This window comes from Rhinopithecus bieti, unplaced genomic scaffold (genome assembly GCF_001698545.2).
Source record: "Rhinopithecus bieti isolate Rb0 unplaced genomic scaffold, ASM169854v2 scaffold_3040, whole genome shotgun sequence".
Taxonomy (NCBI): Eukaryota; Metazoa; Chordata; class Mammalia; order Primates; family Cercopithecidae; genus Rhinopithecus; species Rhinopithecus bieti.
In genome coordinates, this window is record NW_016804657.1 from 8,396,366 (window position 1) to 8,419,223 (window position 22,858).

Sequence of the window (22,858 nt, forward strand, 5' to 3'; positions counted from 1 at the left end):
AAAAAAAAAAAAAAAAAAAAAAAAAACTGGGGCCTTTAACAATGTCTGATATGCTTGTCCAGAAAATGAGTAGACCATACTTTGCTAGTTGAAGTACGTTTCTGTAGCAGCTATAAAGGGAACTCTCAGCTGCTGTGCGATAGCGGCTCTTGTACTTAGGTCCCACTGTGTGAATGATGAACCGGGCAGCTAGATTGAATCCTTTTGTCAATTTTGCTTCACCTGTTCGGCAACCTGGAAACAATGGAAACATACCTAAGTTTGGATGTGTTAGGAAAACAAAAACAAAAACAAATGAAAGCATGAAACAGAGAAAGTACTGAGAACTTTGAGAAATTTCGGTTAAAAATACAGACTGAACATAAGCATTTATCTCTGTTCCTTCTGTTCCCAAAATGACAGTGAAGTAGTACAACAGGTATAAGCACAGCGACAGATAAAGAGAATGAGAAAGAACATGAAGCAGATAAGCATCATCAAAATTTTGGAAGGTAGAATGTCAACTGACTAGTAACTGACTCAACAGAGCAGAGAAACCTAATTGCGTGTAGAAATGAGATAACTAATATGAAGCAAGTTGATCTGTACTAAAGAGCAATGTTGGATACATGACAGACAGCTTTGACTCAAATCCTGAGTCTACCACATTCCTGTCAAGGCACTCTGGGCAGGGGCTTGGCCTCGTCACAACTCAATTTCCTATTTAAGAGGGATACTAGTAGTACTTACTTCACAGGATTAAATGAGTTACTATATGCAAAGTGTGTACATGCATTAGCAATTATTGTTATTATTACTACAGAAAGCTAAAAAGGCTCAGAAATTGGAACCCTAAGTACTTGTAAAGGCTATGCTGTGAAGTGGGATGTGGTGCTAAAAAGAGGAAGCCCGGTTAAAAGTTTGTATAAAACAGTCAAATCTGCAACAACCCCTCCCCAGCCAGCACAGTAAGGTGATGATTTTTTTTTTTTTTTTTTTAACCACCAGAGCAGCAGGGAAGAAGTTTATTCTCTGGAGATGCTCAACTAGAGTTTCTGGATTCCAGAACCCCAGGCACAGCTGAAAAGAGGGGATTTAGTTAAAGTGTTATACTTAACAGCGAAAGGTCTAGCCCTCAGCCCCCAAATGGCTTTCAAAACAGACATCTAGGCTTACGCTCGTGGAGGATTCCTTTCCAAGAAATTGAGAGGCCCAAACCTAAAGGACCTACAGATCATGATAAACGGGGATAGTTCCCCAATAAAATAACAGGCAGGAATGCCATTCTGTCATATGCTTCAAGACCCACCAGGCAATAACCTTTGCCCACTGTTGTGAACTGAATGCGTGGTTAAACCCTACCCCCTAATGTGATGGTGTTAGGAGGTAGGGTCTTTGGGAGGGAATTAGGATTAGATAAGCTCATAAGGGTAGAGCCCTCATGAATGAGATTTGAATCCCTGTAAGAGTCTCCAGAGTCTGCTCCCTCTCTCTGCCACATGAAAATACAATGAAAACTCAGCAGTCTGTAGCCAGGAAGACAGCCCTTAGCAGAACTTGACCATGCTGGCACCCTGATCTTAGATTTTAGTCTCCAGAAATTTCTGTTCTTCCTAAGCCACTCAGCCTATGATACTTTGTTATAGCAGCCTGAACTGACTTAGACACCCATGTGTACAAAGAAATAGACAACACAGGGAAAAAAACTTTAAACAAAATCAGAATGTCATAAAAACAGACTATTCAGAGAACAGGAAATGGCACTTACCTATAGCCAAGTGAAAAATATGACAGCAGAAATGAAAAGTTCAATAGAAGGGTTAAAACTAAACTTGAAGAAATCCAGAAAATAAAACAAAAATAAATTGAAAATAAGAGATAACAGATGAGAAAACTGAAGAATTAAACAAGAAAATACAACATCCAACAGGATTTCTTCAGAGAGAATGGAGAATACAGAAGGAAGGAAATTATTAATGAAATAAAACAAAAAAATTTACCAGGATGGAAAGACATGAGTTTCTAGATTCAAAGAGCCCATAAAACACACAAACCATATGAAGGCACATCCCTGTAAAATTTAAGAGCACTAAGAAACACAGATGAGATCATAAGCTTTCCAGAAAGAAACCAGTAGCATCCAATCAGGGATAAGAATAGCCTGAGACTTCTTAACAGCACTAATCAAAGTAGAAAACAAAGGAGTAGTGCCTTCAAATTTCTAGAAAATGATTTCCAAACTAGAATTCTATTTCTAAGCAAATTACCAATTAAGTACGAAGGTGGAAGTAAAATCTCAGTAGTTTTGCCCTATTGTATCCTTCTTTAAAATCTCCTGGTAGATTTACTCACAAAAATGAGAGATCCAGGCCGGATGTGGTGGCTCACGCATATAATCCCAGCACTTTGGGAGGCCGAGGCAGGCGGATCACAAGGTCAGGAGATAGAGACCATCCTGGCTAACACGGTGAAACCCCATCTCTACTAAAAATACAAAAAAATTAGCTGGGCGTGGTGGCGGGCGTCTGTAGTCCCAGCTACTCGGGAGGCTGAGGCAGGAGAATGGCGTGAACCCAGGAGGCGGAGCTTGCTGAGATCACGCCACTGCACTCCAGCCTGGGCAACACAGCGAGACTCCATCAAAAATAAAATAAAATAAAATAAGAGATCTAATCCATCAAACAGAAAAAAGGATTTCCCAGGATGATGTTAAAAAAAAGTTCCAGAACAGACACTGCGCAGCAGGCATAGAGAACAATCTAGAGAGGAAAGGGAGGATGGAGGGTTCCAGGAGGGACCTTGGCAAGAAAAAAATGGAATGGAAGGATCAAACTGTTGTCTTCACTGCAATTAAGAGAGCCATCTTAGTATGAGTAATGGCCCACTAACAGGTCTAACATGATACAACATTAAGTAGACAACACAACATCACCTATGTAATGTTTTAGGCAAAACTTGACTCCATTAGACATACTGTCAAGTTTATAGGAAATACAAACTAAATGGCACCTCAAGTAAATCAGACAAATCTAGAAGGAGGAATACTGTGAAAAATAATTGGCCTTGTTCAGTCAACAAGTCAGTGTCATAGACGGGAGACTGTGCTGGATTACAAAATACCACACACACAGAGACAAATTAATAAACATAACAAAATGATGCAATGTGTGGTCCTGGATTGGATGCTGGTTTGGATAAAATAGCTGCTGCAAAGGACATTTTTGGATGAGTTGGAAATTTTAAATACGGTTTGGGTAGTAGATGTAATTTCTGAAATTAAAAGGTGGAATTCATTTGCTGAAGAAGGCAAATTGCAGAATATGTACATGATTACCTTATTTTGAGAATAGCATACACATAATTATTTTATTTTGGTATGAAAAGATATAAGAATGTATGTATACATCCACACCCACATACAGGTTCAAACAATAAACAAACCTCACATAGGTTTAGTGTCATAAAATTTCTAAATTCGCAAAGTGAATATAAGACTGATTTGTTTTCAGGGGGGAAATTTGGGTACAATAAGCCAACTCTGCCTATTCTATTTTAGTATCGATGCTTAGATACTAACTGAACTGACATACAGTTTTATGTATCTTCTTATCAAGGATTCTAGGAACACACCAGGATTATCATTCTCCCTCTTCAATATGATCCTTTTTCAAGTATTTGAGAATAAGTACTGTTTCCCCCAAATATTCTCTCCTCTATGCTAATCCTAGCCCTTTAAATAATGTGGTTTCCACAATGTTAGTAATTTTCTGTTAGGTGTATTCTAATTTATTACTACTAAAAAGTAGTAATAAAAGACATACAGTTCTTGTCCATATGGAGTTTATAGTTTAATGGGGATACAGTTATCACAAGACAATTTACAAGATTACAACTGTGATAAGCAAACAAGAGAGAAGTAGTGCAGGCTGGGAGCATATACTATGGGTGGTCTCATCTATTCTGAAGTAAAAAGAAATAGTGCTTTGAGGAAGAGATATAAGCCAAGACTTAAGAATAAAATAAAAAGACAACTGAGAGAAAGAACAGCAGCAAGTGCAAAACTGGAAAGGAGCTTGGATGGCAAGGTAGTGAGAAGAGATCAGTTTGGCTCAAGCATGGTAAGGAAGGGAAAAGGGGGCATGGGATAAGCCTGGAGAAAAGTGAGTGAAATCTTGCAAGGACATGGGGATCAGTTTAAGGAGTTTAGAATTTAAGTTTAATGAGAGGTCACTAAATAGTTTGAAGTAAAGGAACAATAAGAAGGGGTTTACACTTACTGGTTGTGTGTGGACAATGGATTTAAGAAACGAAGAATAGATGTAGCAAGACCAGTTGGGAGAGAGGATATGGCTGTAGTCTAGGTGGGGAATGATGGTTGCATATGCTAGCTGCTGAAGACAATGGTGACAGACAGAAATAGATTTAAGATTAATTTGGGCCATAATGATAGACTTTATGTGAGGGATAAGAAAGAGGGAAGTGTTAACATTAGGGTTCCTTGAAAGAAAAATGGAATGGGAGGCTGGACATGGCGGCTTATGCCTGTAATCCCAGCACTTTGGGAGGCTGAAGCAGGCAGATCACTTGAGGTCAGGAGTTCAAGACCAGCCTGGCTAGCATGGTGAAACCCCATCTCCAATAAAAATACAAAAATCAGCCAGGTATGGTGGCACACACCTGTAGTCCCGGCTACTCGGGAGGGTGAGGCAGGAGAATCACTTGAACCTGGGAGGTGGAGGTTGCAGTGAGCCAAGATCATACCACTGCACTCTAGCCTGGGTGACAGAGTGAGACTCTGTCTCAGAAAAAAAAAAAAAAAAAAGAAAGAAAGAAAAGAAAATGGAATGGAAAACAATGCCATTTTACTGAGACATAAAGTGTTAAACAAATGATGTTTCCCCATCATTTTAAACTTACTGCAAAACTTTAATATTCATCTCTGTTAATTTTTTCATTTTTTGGCTTATACTTCTAGTCACATGAAAATCTTTAGTCTATCATCCAGTATGTCCTGTTACTCTTTTAGCTTTCTATCATCTACAAATTTGGTAAGTCATGCTTGTTTTTATTAGGTCATTAATAAAAATGTAAAAAGGGGATAGGATTAAGTATGCAGCCCTTTAGTAATAACCTAAAGGTTGACACTGATTCATTAAACACACAACTGGGGCCTAATAACTAACACCAGAAATAATATTTGTTGAACACTTAGGATGTGCTTAGCACCTAATATCCATTATTTAATTTAGTCTTCAAGATATTAGTTTTTTCCATCTCCAAATTTTAAGCCCTTGCTATATGTCAGGAACTGAGGTAGGAACTACCATTACTATCCCCATTTCAGAGATGAGGAAACTCAGACTCAGAGGTGAAGTAACCAGTCTTAAGTCACACAGTTAGTAAAGGGCAGAGTTATAATATGAATCTCAGCTTGGAGATGCTCAAACATGCAGTCTAATATGAAGGTTTTACTTGTATATTTGTGTCAAATTTTCTTATTTTCTTTATTATTCATAAGTCTAGCTCTAAGGTGTATGTAAGCATAGACACACATGCCATTAGGAATTTTTCCAGATCAACTTCTCTGTCCCTTTTAGCAAAGAACTTCTCAGTATTATCTTCAATATCCTTTCTAGTTTCTACATGTTCTTCACGGTATCTTGTTTTGCAGTTTAGTTACGATCGTTTCCCCCACTCTGTCCTTACAGTCAAAATTCAGTTTCTGGATCAAAAAATGTATTTCTTCCCATTCTATCCCTTCCTTCATAAAGTCAGCACTTATCAGTATTCCTGATCAAGTTCTAACATTGTTATTAGGTTAGAAACCAGTTGTCAGTGTTAAATGATAGAAGGGAAGGGAAGCAAGATTTTATACAGGTTAACTTTGCTGTTTACATTTTAAGCAACACTGCTGTACTTCATAAATAGTTTTTATACAATGGGAAGATTGATTTTCACAGTATTTCATTTGGGCTCAAATAACAAACGGCTGCAAAGTTGGTAATTTAACAGCTTTTCAGTTCAGGAGGATAGTCATCTCATAAGGCTTTTCGCACATGTTTTGTGCAGGAAAATATGCAGCCAAGAAAATGCTACCAAAGATCTAATCAGCTACAGTGATTGTCATTTAAAATCCAGGACAGGACAAAGAAGTTTTACTGCTAGTAAATTCTCAGGACTCAGTGTTTAACACATTTCAAAACATAATAAATTTTGTTAAAATGGAGCTTTCAAAAGCAGTTTTATTTAGTTTCAACAAAAGAAAACAGCTACATCTATATAATTTTCCCACAAAACATGCCTCTTCAAGGTAGAGGACATCAAAATGAATGTTTCCTAAACGATAATATACGAAAGAAAATTCACTCACCTTTAAGTTTCTGGAGATCTTCCTTCAAATCAGGTCCTGCAAGCATGAAGATACTTTCTGACACGGGATTCTTATCTGTGAGACTTTCATTGCTGGTATTCACAATGGCTGTACAGTTCAGTAATGCCACATCTCCTTTCCTGAAGAAACAGTAAAGAAGGAACAAGTGTGGGGAAGAAGAAGAAAAGAAACCTAGTTTCTAATTATTTCAAAACATTTTATCCTTGTCTTTTTCAAAATGTTGGTTTTGCTAGCTCACAAGCTAAGCAATAGTAGAAAAGAAATTTCTGACTTAAAAAACAATCTGGCATCTTAGATCTTTAATGCAATTGTTATAACCCTGAAATTCACAAAACCATCATGTTTAGAAATAGCAGCATTATTTATAATGGCCAGAGAGTAGAAACAATCCAAATATCCATCAACTAATGAACTAATAAATGTGGTATATCCATACAAGGGAATATTATTCAATCCTAATAAAGAATAAAATACTGGCTGGGCACGGTGGCTCACGCCTGTAATCCCAGCACTTTGGGAGGCCGAGGCAGGTGGATTGTGAGGTCAGGAGATCGAGACCATCCTGACTAACATGGTGAAACGCTGTCTCTATTAAAAATACAAAAAATTAGCTGGGCGTGGTGGCGGGCACCTGTAGTCCCAGCTACTCGGGAGGCTGAGGCAGGAGAATGGCATGAACCTGGGAGGCGGGGCTTGCAGTGAGCTGAGATCACGCCACTACACTCCAGCCTGGGTGACAGAGGGAGACTCCATCTCAAAAAATAAATAAATAAATAAATAGAGTATTGATTTGTACTACAATATGGACGAACCTTGAAAACATTATGCTAAGTCACAAAAAACCACAAACTTTATTGTATTCATTCCATTTATATGAAATGTTCAGAATTGGCAAATCTATAGAGACAAGAAAGTAGATTAGTGGTTGCCTAGGAGGATTAAGGAAAAATGAGGAGTGACTGCTAATGGGGCTTTGGGCTGATGAAAATGTTCTAAAATTGACTGTAGTGAAGGTTATGCAACTCTATATTAAAAATCACTAGGTTGTGCAATTTGAATTGATGAATTATATTGTATATGAATTGCATCTCAATGAAGCAGTTTTTGAAAGCAATGAACTACTACTGATACACAAAACACAGATGAACTTAAATCATTCTGCTGAAAACAGACCAAAAAGCACACAGTTCAATTTAAATAAAACCCTAGAAAATGCAAACTAACCTATAGTGACAAGAAGATTAGTGGTTGCTTGGGGATGGGGAGGCAGGGAAGGGCAGGAAGGAGGAATTACAAAGGAACAGAAAAAAAAACTTCTGGAGGTGACAGGTATATTCACTATCTTGATTGTGGTGATGGCTTCATGGATGTGTTAACAGAAGTCAAAACTTATATCGTGTACTTTAAATATGTAGTTTATTAAATGTCAATTATACCTCAATAAAATCATATATGTATATGCAAAGCTGTATTTCAAAAATGCTAGAGCTTACAAAAAGAGGTCAGAATAAATTATGAGAAAGTGTTCTCTCCTCAGGATATGATGTAATCAAATAATTACCAAAGAACTACTTTTCCATTGACGTCCTTATTATAAAGAAAAGGTGATCGAACAGCGTCTTCCTGAAATATTTCAGCTGTAGTATCAGAGGAATTTAATTCATCTCGGCATGAGTCACCCCAGCTTGGTAGTGCATCCACATCCACAAACTGGGAAGGCGCACCTAAGGGATCCATGGAATGGGAACTTTGATTTGTCTTTTCCCAAATTCCTCAGCAATTCAATATTCACTGGAGACTTTGGCTTAAGAGAAAAGAAAGAATCATTTTAATAGAGAAGCACAGATATTACTTGAATTCTATTAAAGCAGTAAAGAAAATTCCACCGTGAAACAACCCAATAATATATTGTGTGATTATAGTCACTTTACAAGTCCATTAAAAACAATGGACAACAAAGAATTGCTACAGCATTTCTAAAACAGGATTAAAGAGTGATTATTTAAGCATAAATTCTTTTCAAAGAATTACAGCCATCAAAGTAATCACATGGCCCACCAATTCTACTTTCCGGAAACAGGACTATTCATTCAACATTCACTGAGTGCCTACTATTGAAAAAACAAAAAGTGATAGATGCTGCAAGGGATACAAAGATAAATCATATGTATAATTTAAAGTCTGATGATAATGTGGAGGATGTACTAAGACAAAATGAGAAGCTGGGAGGTTACTGCAATCAAGTAGTAAGAGATGATAAAGGTTTCAACTAGGAAAGGAGATACAGAAGGAGGCACCCATTTAAGAAGCAAAATACAAAGGAAGGATGAACAGGAGTTGACAATTTATAGGATATGGTGTATGAGACAGTGATATGGTAGGTGGCTGGTTGTACTGAAATACCAACATTAGAAGAGGAGGGTGTTGGAAGACACACAGTGTCAAGTACTAGAGAGAAGTAATGGGAAATTGTTGCTAGAGAAAAGGAGAATCAATTTGCCTATGAGTCAAATATCTATTTCAGTAAAATGGTATATTCATTCATCGAATGAATCTTTGTATTGCGCCATTGCACTCCAGCCTGGGCAACGAGAGTAAAAATCCATTAAAAAAAAAAAAAATTTGCAAGCATCTACCACGTGTTAGATACTATTCTAGGCACTGGGTACACACTGGTGAATAAAAACAAGTCCCTGCCCTTCAGGAGCATATACTTCCATGGAGAAGACAGAAGATGATATATGATAAAGAAACAAGCAGGTATCTAACAGAATGACTAGAGGAAGTAAGTAATATGAGAGAATAGGTAACATCTCAGTAGAAAGATACAATGAGAGAGCAAGCCACATGAAGCTCTGGGAGATGTTTCAGGCAAAGGAAATGGCAAGTACAAAGGCCAAATAGGCAGGAAGGATCTTGGTATACTACAGGAGGAGCAAGGAGGTCAGTTTAGGAGAAGCAGAATAAGCTAGGTAATGAGTGGTAGGTGATGAGGTTGGTAAGAGAGGGAAAGGCCAGAGGATACAGTTTGTAAACTATGGTAAGAAGTTTAGATCTTATTCTAAATATGAGGTGATGCTATTAGAGGATCTTGATCATGGTAATGATTAAATATAAATATTTGAAAAGAATACTGTAGCTACAATGAAACTGAGAAGGGGCAAGAGTAGGTGCAGAGATCAATAGAAAATGACTGCAATAATTTAGGTGAGATGGTAGTGATGAGAAATGTAAGACTTGGCATGTATTTTGAAAGTGGTGTCAACAAGACTTACTTAAGAATATAGACAGTCGGGAGAAAGAGCAGAACCAAAGATAACTTCTGGATTACTTGCTTACACAATTGAGTAAATGTTATGCTATTTACAGAGAAGAGAAAAATTGGAGTAGGTTGTAGGGTAGAGAGATAACCAATGGATTTTCTTTTTCTTAGGTCTTTTTGGGTGTGCTAAGTTTGAGATGCTCATTCTATGACCAAGTGTTTATGTCAAACATGCAAATTGGTTATATGAGGCTAGAGCTCACAGAAGACGGGGTTAAAAATATAAATTTGGAATTCTCAGCATATGGATGGTATTTAAAGCTATGGGAACTGGAAAAGATAGCCTAGACAGTAAATGCAAATAGAGAAAACAGATCCAAGGACTGAGTCCTACAACAAAACTTGAGGTGGGAAAGAGGACAAGTCAGAAAGTGAGATAGAGAAGGAATGCTACGAAAGGAAGGTAAACCAGGGAAGCGTGGTAGCCTAAAAGCCAAGTGAAGAAAACATTTCAAGCAATACTTGATTCCTATCAGTTAAATGCTACTGAGAGGTTGAGTAACAGGACTAAGAACTGATTAACAGGTTTGGTAAGTTGGAGGCCGTTGGTAACATGAAATAAATAAGGGCAGATAGATGATCAGGGAAAGAAAGTCAGCATGTGAACTTTTTTCTCCCCAAATAAATGTGCATTTTAATGAGCTATTATGAAGTAAACACCCCTGGAATCACCACCAAAGTCAGGAGATAGAACTGTGCAGGCACCCAAAAGTACCTCCATGGGATCTGTCATGATGTCAACCCCTTCCTGTCCCCCAAAGTAACTACTATCAGAACTTTTAATCACTTTCTTATATACTCATATGGCCTTTTCACCTAAGTGTGCATTCCTAGAAACCATAGTTTAATATTAGCCATTTAAAACATTTTAGTGTATATCTTAAATCTCTTTTAATCTACAAGTCCGCCATCCAACATTTCCTTTTCTGTAAAACTTATGTGCTGAAACTGTAGTGTTCCACAGTCTGGATTTTGTTGCTTGCATATTCATGTATGGTTCAATAAGTTTCTCTGTTATTTGAAAACTTCTTGTTAGTAGTCAGTTCTGGCAAGATTATATGAGATGGTGTGTCTTTCATCAGGAGGCACGTAATTTCAGATTCTCTCTTCTTTTCTCTTAGTTCTTTCTCTTTTTTAACTTTTAGGTTCAGAGGTACGTGTGCAGGTTAGTTATGTAGGTAAACTGCATGTCACAGGGGTCTGGTGTACAGATTATTACATCTCCCTGGTAAAAAGCATAGTACCTGATGGGTGGTTTTTTGATCCTCTCCCTCCTTCCACCTTTCACCCTCAAGTAGGTCCCAGTGTCTGTCGTTCCCTTCTTTGTGTCCATGTGTTCTCACTGTGTAGCTCCCACTTATAAGTGAGACCATGCAGTAGGTGGTTTTCTGTTCCTGCATTAGTTTGCTTAGGATAATGGCCTCCAGCTCCACCTATGTTACTGCAAAGGACATGATCTCATGAAGTTTTTTGAGTTTTTCAGTACGGTTTTCATGTTTGTTGTTAAAAAACAAGCATGCCCTTCCACAATAAATTCTGTGATGTTTCCTGCTGAGATATATGGGATGCTAATTGGAACAAAACACGGATCTAGTGAATATGCTAATTCCTAAATCAACGCTGTGGAACAGGAAATGTGATCATTTATATAATAATTTCAGAAAGGCCTTGTAGGTTACACAATGATAAATTTGTATGAGAAGACTATTCTTATTGACACTAAATATACCTTTGAAATTACTTTGATATAAAGAAATTAATTTTACGTAAAAGTTGGTGTTTAGTCCATCAAATTGGCCTTTCCACAAGTTTTGTTATCTGTTCATAAGTATTCAGACTTGAAATAGACAAGCTGAACAGAGGACAAATGAAGACTATACTCATCTATCATGGTTAAACTGCCTCATGCTCAATGGAATGACACTTAGCAAAAGTTCATAATTTCAAAAAATTATCTGCAGATTTTTTTATGACAATGACTAATATTGAAAGTTCTTAACTACAATCTAAAAACAAATCCATTAACACAAACAGTTTTCAGTTTGTAAACTTGAATGCCAACTTTCAGGACAAAATTGCTTTTCTAAGATAACTTTTCTTTCTGACTCTAAGTAATACATGTTTACAGAACATTTGAAAAATATCAAATTGGTCAAACGTGGTGGCTCACACCTGTAATCCTGGCACTTTGGGAGGCTGAGGCAGGGAGATCACTTGAGCCCAGGAGTTCAAGACCAGCTCGGGCAACACAGTGAGACCCTATTTCTACAAGAATTCAAAAAATTAGCCAGGTGTGGTGGCATGCTTCTGTAGTCCGAGCTACTCAGGTAGCTGAGGTAGAAGGATTGCTTGAGCCCAAGAGGTGGAGGTTGCAGTGAGCCAAGATTGTGCCACCACACTCCAGCATAAGTGACAAAGCAAAACCTATCTCAAAAAAGAAAAGAAATGAAAAGAAGGAAAAGAAAAGAAACCAAAATTAAGGGGGAGGAAAAAAATTCCTCAACTTTTGATGTAGTTACTACTTTTTTCTGTGATAGGTAAAATCATAGTGATACAATTGTGAATCCAGCTTCTTTAGTATTTTAAGGTAAATATTTCCATGTGCAATTACACAGTGAGGCAGAGACAGTATGTTTCAATGTGAGAGCTTGGACTCTGTTATCACAGGGTCTGAGTTTGGATCCAGGACCATCATCCAAAAGTTGTGTTATCCTTGACTCTAAACCAGTTTTTTTTATTTCTAAAATAAGAGTAAGTCTCCTAAGATTATTGTGAGCATTAAATGAGATAATTGGTGTCAAAACTGCATAGGAGAACAATTACCTTAATTCCCTCCAATTCAAAATCATTCACTGTTTCCAACTTTCAAGTGATGATTTGAGGGTATATTCCACACTTTTAAGCCTGCTAAATCACCTTAATTTAAGCAATTTCCTTCATTTGACCATTTCTCCTCTTAAGTGAGTGTTACAACACAATTTCTCCTTTTACAACTGCATCTTGCTTTTTCCTTCCTCTCAATCCTCCTGTTCTCAAAAAGGTTTTCCTCCTTTATTTCTTCTACTTCATTTCTTCTTCAGAATATTAAACTCCTTTTTTTTTTCCACTTGACTTTTTAAGAGTAATTTGTTTTGTAGCTCTATTTTCTCTTCATACATTTGCTCAATCTACTGCAGTTTTGCTTCCGCTCTATAGCTATGCTAAAGCTGCTCTATCAAGGTCAACAATAACTTCCCAAATGTCAAATCCAAGAACTAATCCAATTCTACCCACATTTATTACTGATCATTTCCTCCTCAAAACTCTATTATCGTCTTTGACAGTACACCCTGGTGGTTCTCCTATATCCCTGATCAGATCCGGTCAGTAGAGTTTGTTGGATCCTTTTCCCAGCTTTTAAGTAATTGTGACTCACAAGATTTGGATGTTAAGTAAGTAAAAGTAATGCTCATAGCTCTTATTGTAGGACAAAATCTAATGGCATTTTATGAAGTGTCATAGTATTTAGCAAAGGTTAAATTCTTTTTCAACTCCATCTCTAAACAGACATTGATGTTTCTCACCAAAAAGAGGTTTGAATCTCTCCCTCCCCTAAACACACATACACCTTAGTAATACATACAGTAAATGGAGCCACAAACCCAAGCTAGGCAGGAAAACCTGATCCTGGAGAGAACAGTGGTTTTTAACATTCTCAAGGTCACAGGCCCCTTTGAGAATCACATGAAAGATACAGATCCTTTCACTCCCCAAAATGTTTGTGTATGAGCTCATACAAGCAGATTTGTAAACAAATTTGAATTAGAATCTCAGTGATAGAATGCAAACAGATTGCTCAAGTGAGGAAGGGAGAAGGCTTCTATTAATCTATAGCCACAGCCAGAATTTTTGATAACATTAAAGAAGAGCAAGACTGTCCACTGAAAATCAGTTGATCAGCTCTGTACTTTGAATAAATTCATAAACAAACACTAAACCCTAGTTTAAAAACAAAAAAAAGGTTATTGAAGCAAGACATTAATTTCCAAGGATCAAAAAGTCTACATGGGACAAACAGAAGATTCCATAATGAATCAGATCTATTTCCATAGCCATATGCTTTTCAGTACTTTAGTGAAGAGGACCTAAAGACAAAGATAACCCACTATGTATCCTTTATAATTCAAATGGTACAGAGTAAACAGCTCTCTGTTTTGTTTTGTTTTTCTCAAATCCTGTCATCTTTTAGTTTAAGAAGTCCTTTAAATACTGCTTAATAGGAATAATTGGATTGGCTAGAGAGATCAGATTTTATTGTTCAAAACTGGGCAAAATTGGGCATAATACCTTGGATCACCATCTCAAAAAAACCTTTTGTCTGGATAAAAGAAAATGACATCACTTAAGCCAGAAAAATGGTAACTTTTGACCTGTTTACCTGTCTTTCGAAATGCTTACATTGATCAGACCAGCCTGGACAACAACAGTACAAAGACAGCTGGTACATGCACTTGACCGCCATTAATTCCCAGGTTTACCATTCTTTATGACTTTGTATATCAACATTCAACAGTTCAGAGCACATTAGGATTTGTGTTCATACCATACTTAAGAATCATTCTATGCCACCATCCAACACCATACTTAAGAATCATTTCATGCCATCAGAGAGAATCACATTTTTTAAAAAAGATTCTCAGATTGGAAGACTAACTGAAGTAGTCAAGTATGTCAACAATAAATACAGTATAACAAGAACATTCCTAAGCTTGTCAATGGCTTGGGTCAAATTTAACATCATCACTCAAAAGCAGACAAAGAACATATCCTCACAGTGAATTAGTAGTACCCCTTCATATTACATGAACTGCACTATGTTTTAATTGTAAGTATTGATATATTGAGCATTTTGAAACTTAAATAAGGAGGTAGAGTTATATCCTTGAAACACTGTATAAGGAATTTTATAAGATGCATTATCTTACCACTCACAGTTGCTCTAATACCAACTCTTATTAAAATCATTTTTTTCCATCTGTGGTTGTCCCATCCCATAATATTTAATAATATTAATATAATTTTTAAGAAAAGGTAAAATCATGACTCCTTCAAATATAAAACCAAACCCGTGTTCAAGATTTTATTTAACTCAAAAGGGAACCAGGCAGAAGATAGAGAAAATCCCAGAATTAGACACCTTAGAGCAGGAATATTGAAATAAACACGCAAAAGGAGGCAAAACTTCCACTGAACCTCTAAGAGAGCGAATTCACATGTCTTGACAAAAATTATTTAGCATTGATGTCAGTTACCTAGTTTACATAACTGAAAAATGGCTTTTTTAGAATTAGTTAATCCAAGGGGTAAGATAGCCCATAGACTCTAAACTATGCAGTTTTCCATTGAAGCACACGCTTTCCCCCATAATAATACAATGCACAGCACCTGTCAGGGATATTAACCATACACACCCACTCAAATGCTCCCCTTCCCACCAAACTTATTAAAATAATAGTTTGTGGCCACAATTTCTTCCCTTGTCATTCATCCAATACACGGCAATCTTGTTTCAAAACTCCTATGCTGCTACAGCTGTCCACAGTCTCATCATACGCATTATTTGCTATTGCAATTTTCTTGAATACGAAAGATTAGCTGAACATGCCTTAAGCTCAAGAAATTCTGAAGAAAATCAGATCATGTAGACAAAGGTCTAATTTCTGGGCTGGCTTTAGATATCTTGTTCAAGAAGCGCTGGCAGGATCTTCTTTTGTACCGCTATGTTAGCTTTAATTTTGCACAGCTCTAGACATCAGAACTCATTTCTAAACACTTCTATGCAGCTCAAAAATAAAGTAGTAGAAATGCAAGAGAGAACAGCTAATTCCCACTTGGTGACAGAGCACTTAAATCTCAGCGAGCAAACAAGGAGGAGTCAGCCTTGGTCACTTCCCCCTCAAGCAGCCAGAGAGCGGAAACACAAAGCCAGGCCAGTGTCACTCCAGGGATTGCGGGAACCTAGACAACGCACCATCCTGGGCTCAGCGTCTACCCACCCCTCACCCGAGGTGCTCTCGGTTCGTAGAATGTCCAGTCCACAGGAGCGGCAACAGACTTGTCTCTGGGGCTACAACCAGCAAGGGCTCCCGCCTGCCCTATACACTTGCACCCTAGGGCGCGCGCCTTCTTGGCTAGGGCACCACTGTCCCTAGTGCCCGCCGACTGCCTACCCCTTCACTCCTCGTCGACACGGCGTCCCCGACAACGCCTCGGGCGAGAACCTAACCGACAGGCGAGGAAGTGGTGTCAGCTTCATTCTTCCAGAGAAGTGACAGAACTAAAACCTCAGCCTGCAATCCCGACCAGGGCCGGGTCCCGTGCGCCTCGGGCCGCGCCCCCGGCCCTCTCCGCCCCGCCTTCCCTCCCGGTCTCCGCCCCGCCTCTCACAGCACTCCGGCGGTCCCATCCGGGCGGCGGGCGGGACGGATCAGGCTTCTGGTAGAAGGCGGCCGAGCGACATCTTCGGCGACCCTCAGCAGGAGCGCGCCGAGTGGGGCGAGTCAAAGTCCCAGGAGGCTGGAGTGACCAGCTGCAAACGCTCTGAGCTGCGAAACACCGGCTTCCGCTCCCGGCCAGAGCTCGCCAATCAGCGCCCGGCTCTCTCCGTCATTTCCTCCTGGAAGGCAAAGGGAACCTCTGGAGGAAGAGGCTTCCGGAACGGGCCCGGAAGGGGCAGGTCTTGTGGGCGGGCCCAATCGGCTGGGAGCCTCGTGGAGGCTGAGGTGAGTCCTGCAGGTTCGCGGTTGGTGCTGAGAGCCTTCTCGGCGGCTCCGATTTTGCAGATTCTGTCTGAGGCGTTCGTGATGCCAGCTGCAGCCGAGGCGGGCGTATTTAGGGCCGGTTGCTAGGTCTGGGGGAACTCAGGTGACTACGGGCGTCCCCACAGCAGTACTTGGAAGCCCCTGAGCTACTCGGCGAGGCTGCGTATGCTGAGCAGAGCTGCCTGACCGTGCGTATGCACTGGCTTGCCTGAGGATGATCTGACCGTGTGTTCGATGTGTGGAACCCTCCGTCACCCTCTCCTGACCGAAGACTCGTTTAGGGATGTGTGGCAGGTCTGTTACCACGGTCCAGGCCCTCAGTGCATCATGGAAACATCGTTTTGGGGGCTGTGGGTTAGGAAGCGGAGATGATGGGGGTCTCGGAAGAAGCTTTGGTCATGAACTGTCCGAAAGGAGGCGAAAGCTGTGCACGTGGAACAAAGTGAACAGTGCAAGTCGTTTGGGAGGTAGTTTAAATATCGAGGGTATGAAAAAAGGCTGCGAGAATTGGGTTTACTCGAAAAGAAGTGGGCCTCAGAGGATAGCATTGATTAAAATAAGTAGAGGAGAAAATGCATGTTTTCTAAGTAAAACGAATACTATGAAGAATACAAGGTCGCAGGACGAGGAAGGAAACTAGCCAGCCTGACAGGAACGTTTATTCGAGAAATACGGAGGTTAGACAGAATGAGGTTTTGGAAACTGGCAAACGATTCAGCCTTTTCAAGGCTTTAGGATGGGAAAGCTCATTTGAAAAGATTAGTAGGTAGTATTATGACTTTTAAATGAAAAGAGTGAAAAACATGGAGGCGGAGGTGCTAGGTGGAAAATCAGTGCAGTAACCCAGTGATAAAGAGCTGGAACTGAAAGTGCTGGAGGGAAAAGCATCCTGTTTCAGAGTAACAGTCAGGTGGAGTTGGCTAAAGAGAAAGAGGCAGAGAGAAGCAGTTTAGCATAGTGGTTAAAAGCAGAAATTTTGGAGTTAGACTAGCTGGATTGGGATCTGACTTTGGCACTTAGCTGCTAAATGACTTTGGGTTAGCAGTTTACCATCTCTGGGTCTGAGTTCCTTGTCTGTAAAATAGAGATAGGAAGAGTGACTTCCCTTGTAGTGTAATTGTGGAGAATTTGTTTATTTATTTTTAGAGATAGAGTCTCACTGTCACCCAGGCTGGAGTGCAGTGGCGTGATCATAGCTCACTGCAACCTCGAACTTCTGAACTCAAGTGGTCTTTCTGCCTCAGCCTCCCGAGTGCATCACCATGCCTGGTTAATTTTTTAAAAAATGTTTTGTAGAGATAGGGTCTTGCTGTGTTGCCCATGTTGGTCTGAAACTCTTGACTTCCAGGCCTTGGCCTCCTAAAGTGCTGGGATTATAGGCATGAGCCACCACACCAGGTCCTTATGGATAATTTATTTATTTTTTTTTTTTGAGACGGAGTCTCGCTCTGTCGCCCAGGCTGGAGTGCAGTGGCGTGATCTCAGCTCACTGCAAGTTCCGCCTCCCGGATTCACGCCATTCTCCTGCCTCAGCCTCCCAAGTAGCTGGGACTACAGGCGCCCGCCACCTCGCCAGGCTAGTTTTTTGTATTTTTTTTTAGTAGAGACGGGGTTTCACCGTGTTAGCCAGGATGGTCTCGATGTCCTGACCTCGTGATCCGCCCGTCTCGGCCTCCCAAAGTGCTGGGATTACAGGCTTGAGGATAATTTTTTTATACTTATATTTACAATGTGCTAGAAGCTTTTCTAAGTGCTTTGCATATGTTAACTCATTTCATTAATTGCTTAATTGCTGTATGTAAACAGTTGCATATGTTTACTAAGTTATATACATTTAATGTTATCAGTTACTGTAGCGTAAGCACTCGCTAAATCTTGGCTGCTATAATAATATTTTTTATTAATGATTCAAAGGTTATTAAATGGTTTTGAGCCTGAGTAACTGGGAAAATTGTGTCTTAGTGTCTGAAAAAAAGAGAGGGATACCGGAAGTAAGGTAGGCTTGGTTATAGACATGTTAAATGTGAAACCTTATAGTATTCAAGTGGAGATGTTCAGTAAATATTGGAAACTCTATAAGTAGTATTCATGTAGGTGGGCAGGGCTGGAAATAGACATATGGGAGTCTGTGGACCTAGGCATGCTATATGAATTCTCCAAGGAAGATACTATAGAAGGAGGTGGTAGATGGCCAAAGACAGGCAAACATAAGGAACAACTACAGAGTCTGGAGGAGTAAGAGGAATTGCGAAAGAATTAATCAAATGGCCTAGGCTAAGAGCATTATCATCCTGTTAATATTATCTTTCCTTGATTTTACATTGGCTTTATGTTGGTTCCTGTGAGAGAAACAATGAGGCCAGTAAGTGATTATTAACAGAAAATATTATCAGAGAGTTGAGATTGAACTTTTTTTTTTGTTGAAGTAGACTAAAACAGCATTTGATAATTAGAAAGACCCTGTAGAGTTAAATCAACCAACCAAAGAAACAAAAAACAATAGCAAAAAGAAACAACTCCTTATAAAAGACTGTAACTTCTTTATTTTTGTGTGTTTTAAGTTGCCTGGGTGTTTTTTGGGGATACTTTTTACTCTTCCATGTAAAGAACAGATGGGACTGATTTGTTATCTCCTTCATTCACCTCTTGTCCCTTTTATACATAACCAGTGGATTATGGATTTTCAGTGAATTTAATAAAAGTGCAGAAATAATGGCATCTTTCCAAAAATAGTGTGCCAAGTTGCTCACCCATTTTCTATGCCAAGGGTAAGTGACTGCTCTGATTTTGAAATGAAGGACAGACTTTCATGGACTAATAGTTCTCAAAGTGTGGTCCAAGAACTGCAACAGCAGCATCACTTGGAAACTTGTTAGAAATGAAAAATTCTAGGCCCTACCCCAGACTTATGAAATCAGAAACAGGTGCTGGGAGAAGAGATGAGATGGTGTTTTCTAGCAGTGTTTTCATAAGCCCTCCAGGTAATTTGGATGTATACTAGAGTTAGAGAACCACTGTACAAGAAGGTTAAGTAACATGAGGTTAGGGATTTTGTCTTATTAATAGTGTATATCCAGTGTCTAGAACGGTGCCTGTCTAATTGGTAGGTTTTCAATAAATAGTCTCTGAAAAATATGTTCAGTCTCAGACTACCAATCTCTGTGTAAAAGCTTTGATGCTGGTTGAATGGGCAGAAGTAAATTAGTTTAGCTGCATTGAGCCTATAATGTCAGATACGCATGAGTTGGGCATGACAATATGACTAATCTGGAACTTGAGGAAGAGGGATTATATTGAGTCAACAGTGAATAAAAAATGAAGATGTCTAGGTATTTTAGGTCAATGATTTATTCAGAGTAAATAAAGATTAAGAAGTCACAAGTTACATGCTTTTAATGACATGATAAACAGTTGGTATTGTTTGGGCGCAGTGGCTCACACCTGTAATCCCAGCACTTCGAGGCGGGCGGATCAATTGAGGTCAGGGGTTCGAGACCAGCCTGGTCAACATGGTGAAACCCCACCTCTACTAAAAAAAAAAAAATACAAAAATTAGCCGGGTCTGGTGGCACATGCCTGTAGTCCCAGCTACTCGGGAGGCTGAGACAGGGGAATTGCTTGAACCTAGGCGGCGGAGTCTGCTGTGAGCCCAGATCCCACCACTGCCCTCCACCCTGGGCAACAGAGTGAGACTCTGTCTCAAAAACCAAAAACAGTTGGTGTTTACTAACCTAGTAGAACCAAGGCACCCAAGGAGCTGAGTTTTCTTTGTTTCTGTGCACAGATTGCCTCACCTGTGGTATCAGACATCATAACATGGGGCTCACCAAGCAGTACCTACGCTATGTTGCTAGTGCCGTCTTTGGCGTCATTGGCAGCCAAAAAGGTAATATTGTCTTTGTGACACTTCGTGGTGAGAAAGGACGCTATGTGGCAGTACCAGCTTGTGAACACGTTTTCATCTGGGACTTAAGGAAAGGAGAGAAGGTGAGCCCAAAATGACCAGTTTGATACTGATTTATTGGTACTTGAGGATGGAGAGGTAGTAGTAGGAGTGGGGGAGCTCTGATTTATTTATCCTGAGTTTTTTTTTTGTGTGTGTGTGCCCTTAGAAGAGAAGAGAAATCTTTTTCCTTTAGGTCTAGCTAGCCAAGCATCAAATTCCTTTGTGTTCTTCTCCACTAAATTCTGAAAACCACAAAGAAACAGGAACTTATTTCTTAGATGTCTATTTGTTGGAATATTTACAGGTCATTATTTATAGTAATTATTTATTCGTAATGTATTTTTTCTCTACCAGTTCTGTTTTTCAAGTTTGACTTATGCTTATAGCTGGTTATAAAATATTAGGCATTTAAAAGGATGGTAACTGTATGTTGGCAGAATGTTTTTCTAATGTGGATAAGGCCCAAGTGTTGTTAAACTAGACTTCGATACTTTGTGTGACTGAATTCCCTAAGCCTACCACTTTTGCCAAACCAAATATAGGCATTTTGATATTGTCCATTCATTTTGTGATTCCCAAGAGATTACTACTTTGATTCTTGTTGCCACCCAGAGTCCTTTGTGGTGAAAACCACTGTAGTACTCGATTGCCATGCAGATTGTTTTCTTATAAAATAGGTCTCAGTTAAAGGAATTTGCAACCCTTTATTGAAAATCATGTAGTGTTGTTCTAGGATTAAGACTTACATTAAAGGGATTAAATTTATTTTATTGCCTAGGGAGTTTTTATATGTATTACACCAATGTAGGGCTATGGAGAAAATAATTAAGCCTTTTCTTAAATATTTCGTTGCCTAGTACAAATACTAATTTCTATATTAAAAAACTTGAAATGGATTGTAGAGTTTCATTTTTATTCATAAGAGTAATTTGGAATTATTGGTGTTCTTAATTTTACTGTGCCTGAGTATTCCTGTGCTATTCCCTTGATTTCATGCTTAACTCTTTTACATTGTTTTTAATTTTTATGATTTCAGATTCTTATCCTTCAGGGGCTTAAACAAGAAGTTACTTGCTTGTGCCCCTCCCCAGATGGGCTACACTTAGCTGTTGGGTATGAGGATGGGTCGATCCGAATCTTCAGTCTCCTGAGTGGGGAAGGAAATGTGACCTTCAATGGTCACAAAGCAGCTATCACTACCTTGAAGTATGATCAGCTAGGAGGCAGACTGGCATCTGGGTCCAAGGTGAGCCTTTGAATCAGCCCAGACTTTGAGATATTAAAGGAATGTAACTCTTATTGTGGAAGTGCTACCCAAAACAGTAAAATAAGAAAAGAAAACAAAGACTGGAAAAGAAGAGACAAAATAATAATTATTTGCCATTGACTTCTGTAAAGTCAATAGGATTTCCTATAACTTAAAAGTCATGAGTTAGAAAATATAAAAGATTCCATTCACAACAGATTAAGTAACAGACATAAAAATACCATGAAACTTTACTGAAGAATGGGATAGGAGACTTTTGTAGAGATATAATCCATGTTCTTGAGTGGGAAGACAAGGCATTGAAAAGATGGTAGTGTTTTCTAATTGATTTATATAGCTAAAGCTATGTTTAGACATATGTTTATATATAGATATAGATATATTTAAATAGATATTGTAAAGGTTTTAATTGTTACTTAGAACTTGACCTAATATGGAAAAGCAAAGGAATTGGAAACACCAACATTTGGGAAGAAAAGAATAATAAAACGGGAGTTTCAGATATTAAAATGTTGTATAAACCCAAATTTAAGAAGTATCATATTGATACTTCAATGCAAGTATCAATGCAAAATAGATTTTTGCAACCAAATGGAAATCTCAGAAACATGTCCACGTTTATATTCCTAATTAGTATATTTTAAAGATGACATTTTAATAAGTAGAAAATGATGGATTACTTATAAAACAGTCCTTAGACAATTGGCTATTTGGGGGAAAATTTTAAATTAAAGCTTTACCTTGTGCTATATACCAAAATAAAACAAAGATTAAAGACTTAACTATAAAAAAGTAGCATTTTAAAGTAAACTAGAAAATATGTAAGTAAATATCTGATAGCAAGGTAGAAAAGGACTTTAAATGTATTAGCAAGGAAATAAAAGGAAACTGTTGGTAGATTGGAATACTTGAAACATTTGTACATTAAAAACAAGTCAGAGGACACTGAAAAAGTTAAAATATTTAATATTTTCAATATAAAAAGAAAGGATTAGTATCATTCATCTATTAATAACTTACAAACAGTCAAATAAGAGATGACACCCAAAGAATGATAGACAAAAGAAAGACATGAATTGGTAATTCAAAAGAGATACTAATGGCCAGTAATCACCATAAAGCATGTAAAATATTTTTCATTTGTATTCATAAA

General features: G+C 38.6%; 2 protein-coding genes across 3 annotated transcripts in view; one reads left to right on the forward strand and one right to left on the reverse strand.

Moving 5' to 3' along the window:
* Positions 1 to 16,292, reverse strand: part of GDAP2 (ganglioside induced differentiation associated protein 2) — a 63,793-nt gene extending 47,501 nt beyond the window's left edge. The window contains exons 1-4 of one of the 2 annotated variants that reach the window (XM_017869830.1): positions 16,119 to 16,292; positions 7,932 to 8,174; positions 6,350 to 6,489; positions 81 to 234 (exon numbers count right to left, since the gene is read on the reverse strand). In XM_017869830.1, the coding sequence (XP_017725319.1) occupies positions 81 to 234; positions 6,350 to 6,489; positions 7,932 to 8,107 (470 nt within the window). In that variant the 5' untranslated portion in view covers positions 8,108 to 8,174; positions 16,119 to 16,292. Of the gene's footprint in view, positions 1 to 80; positions 235 to 6,349; positions 6,490 to 7,931; positions 8,175 to 15,901; positions 16,097 to 16,118 lie in introns of those variants that run through there. The other variant, XM_017869832.1, reaches the window with a different exon arrangement.
* A 68-nt stretch (positions 16,293 to 16,360) lies between these two features.
* Positions 16,361 to 22,858, forward strand: part of WDR3 (WD repeat domain 3) — a 33,025-nt gene continuing 26,527 nt past the window's right edge. Inside the window, 3 exon segments of the mRNA XM_017869829.1 lie at positions 16,361 to 16,453; positions 20,277 to 20,479; positions 21,475 to 21,684. Of these exon segments, the coding sequence (XP_017725318.1) occupies positions 20,309 to 20,479; positions 21,475 to 21,684 (381 nt within the window). The 5' untranslated portion in view covers positions 16,361 to 16,453; positions 20,277 to 20,308.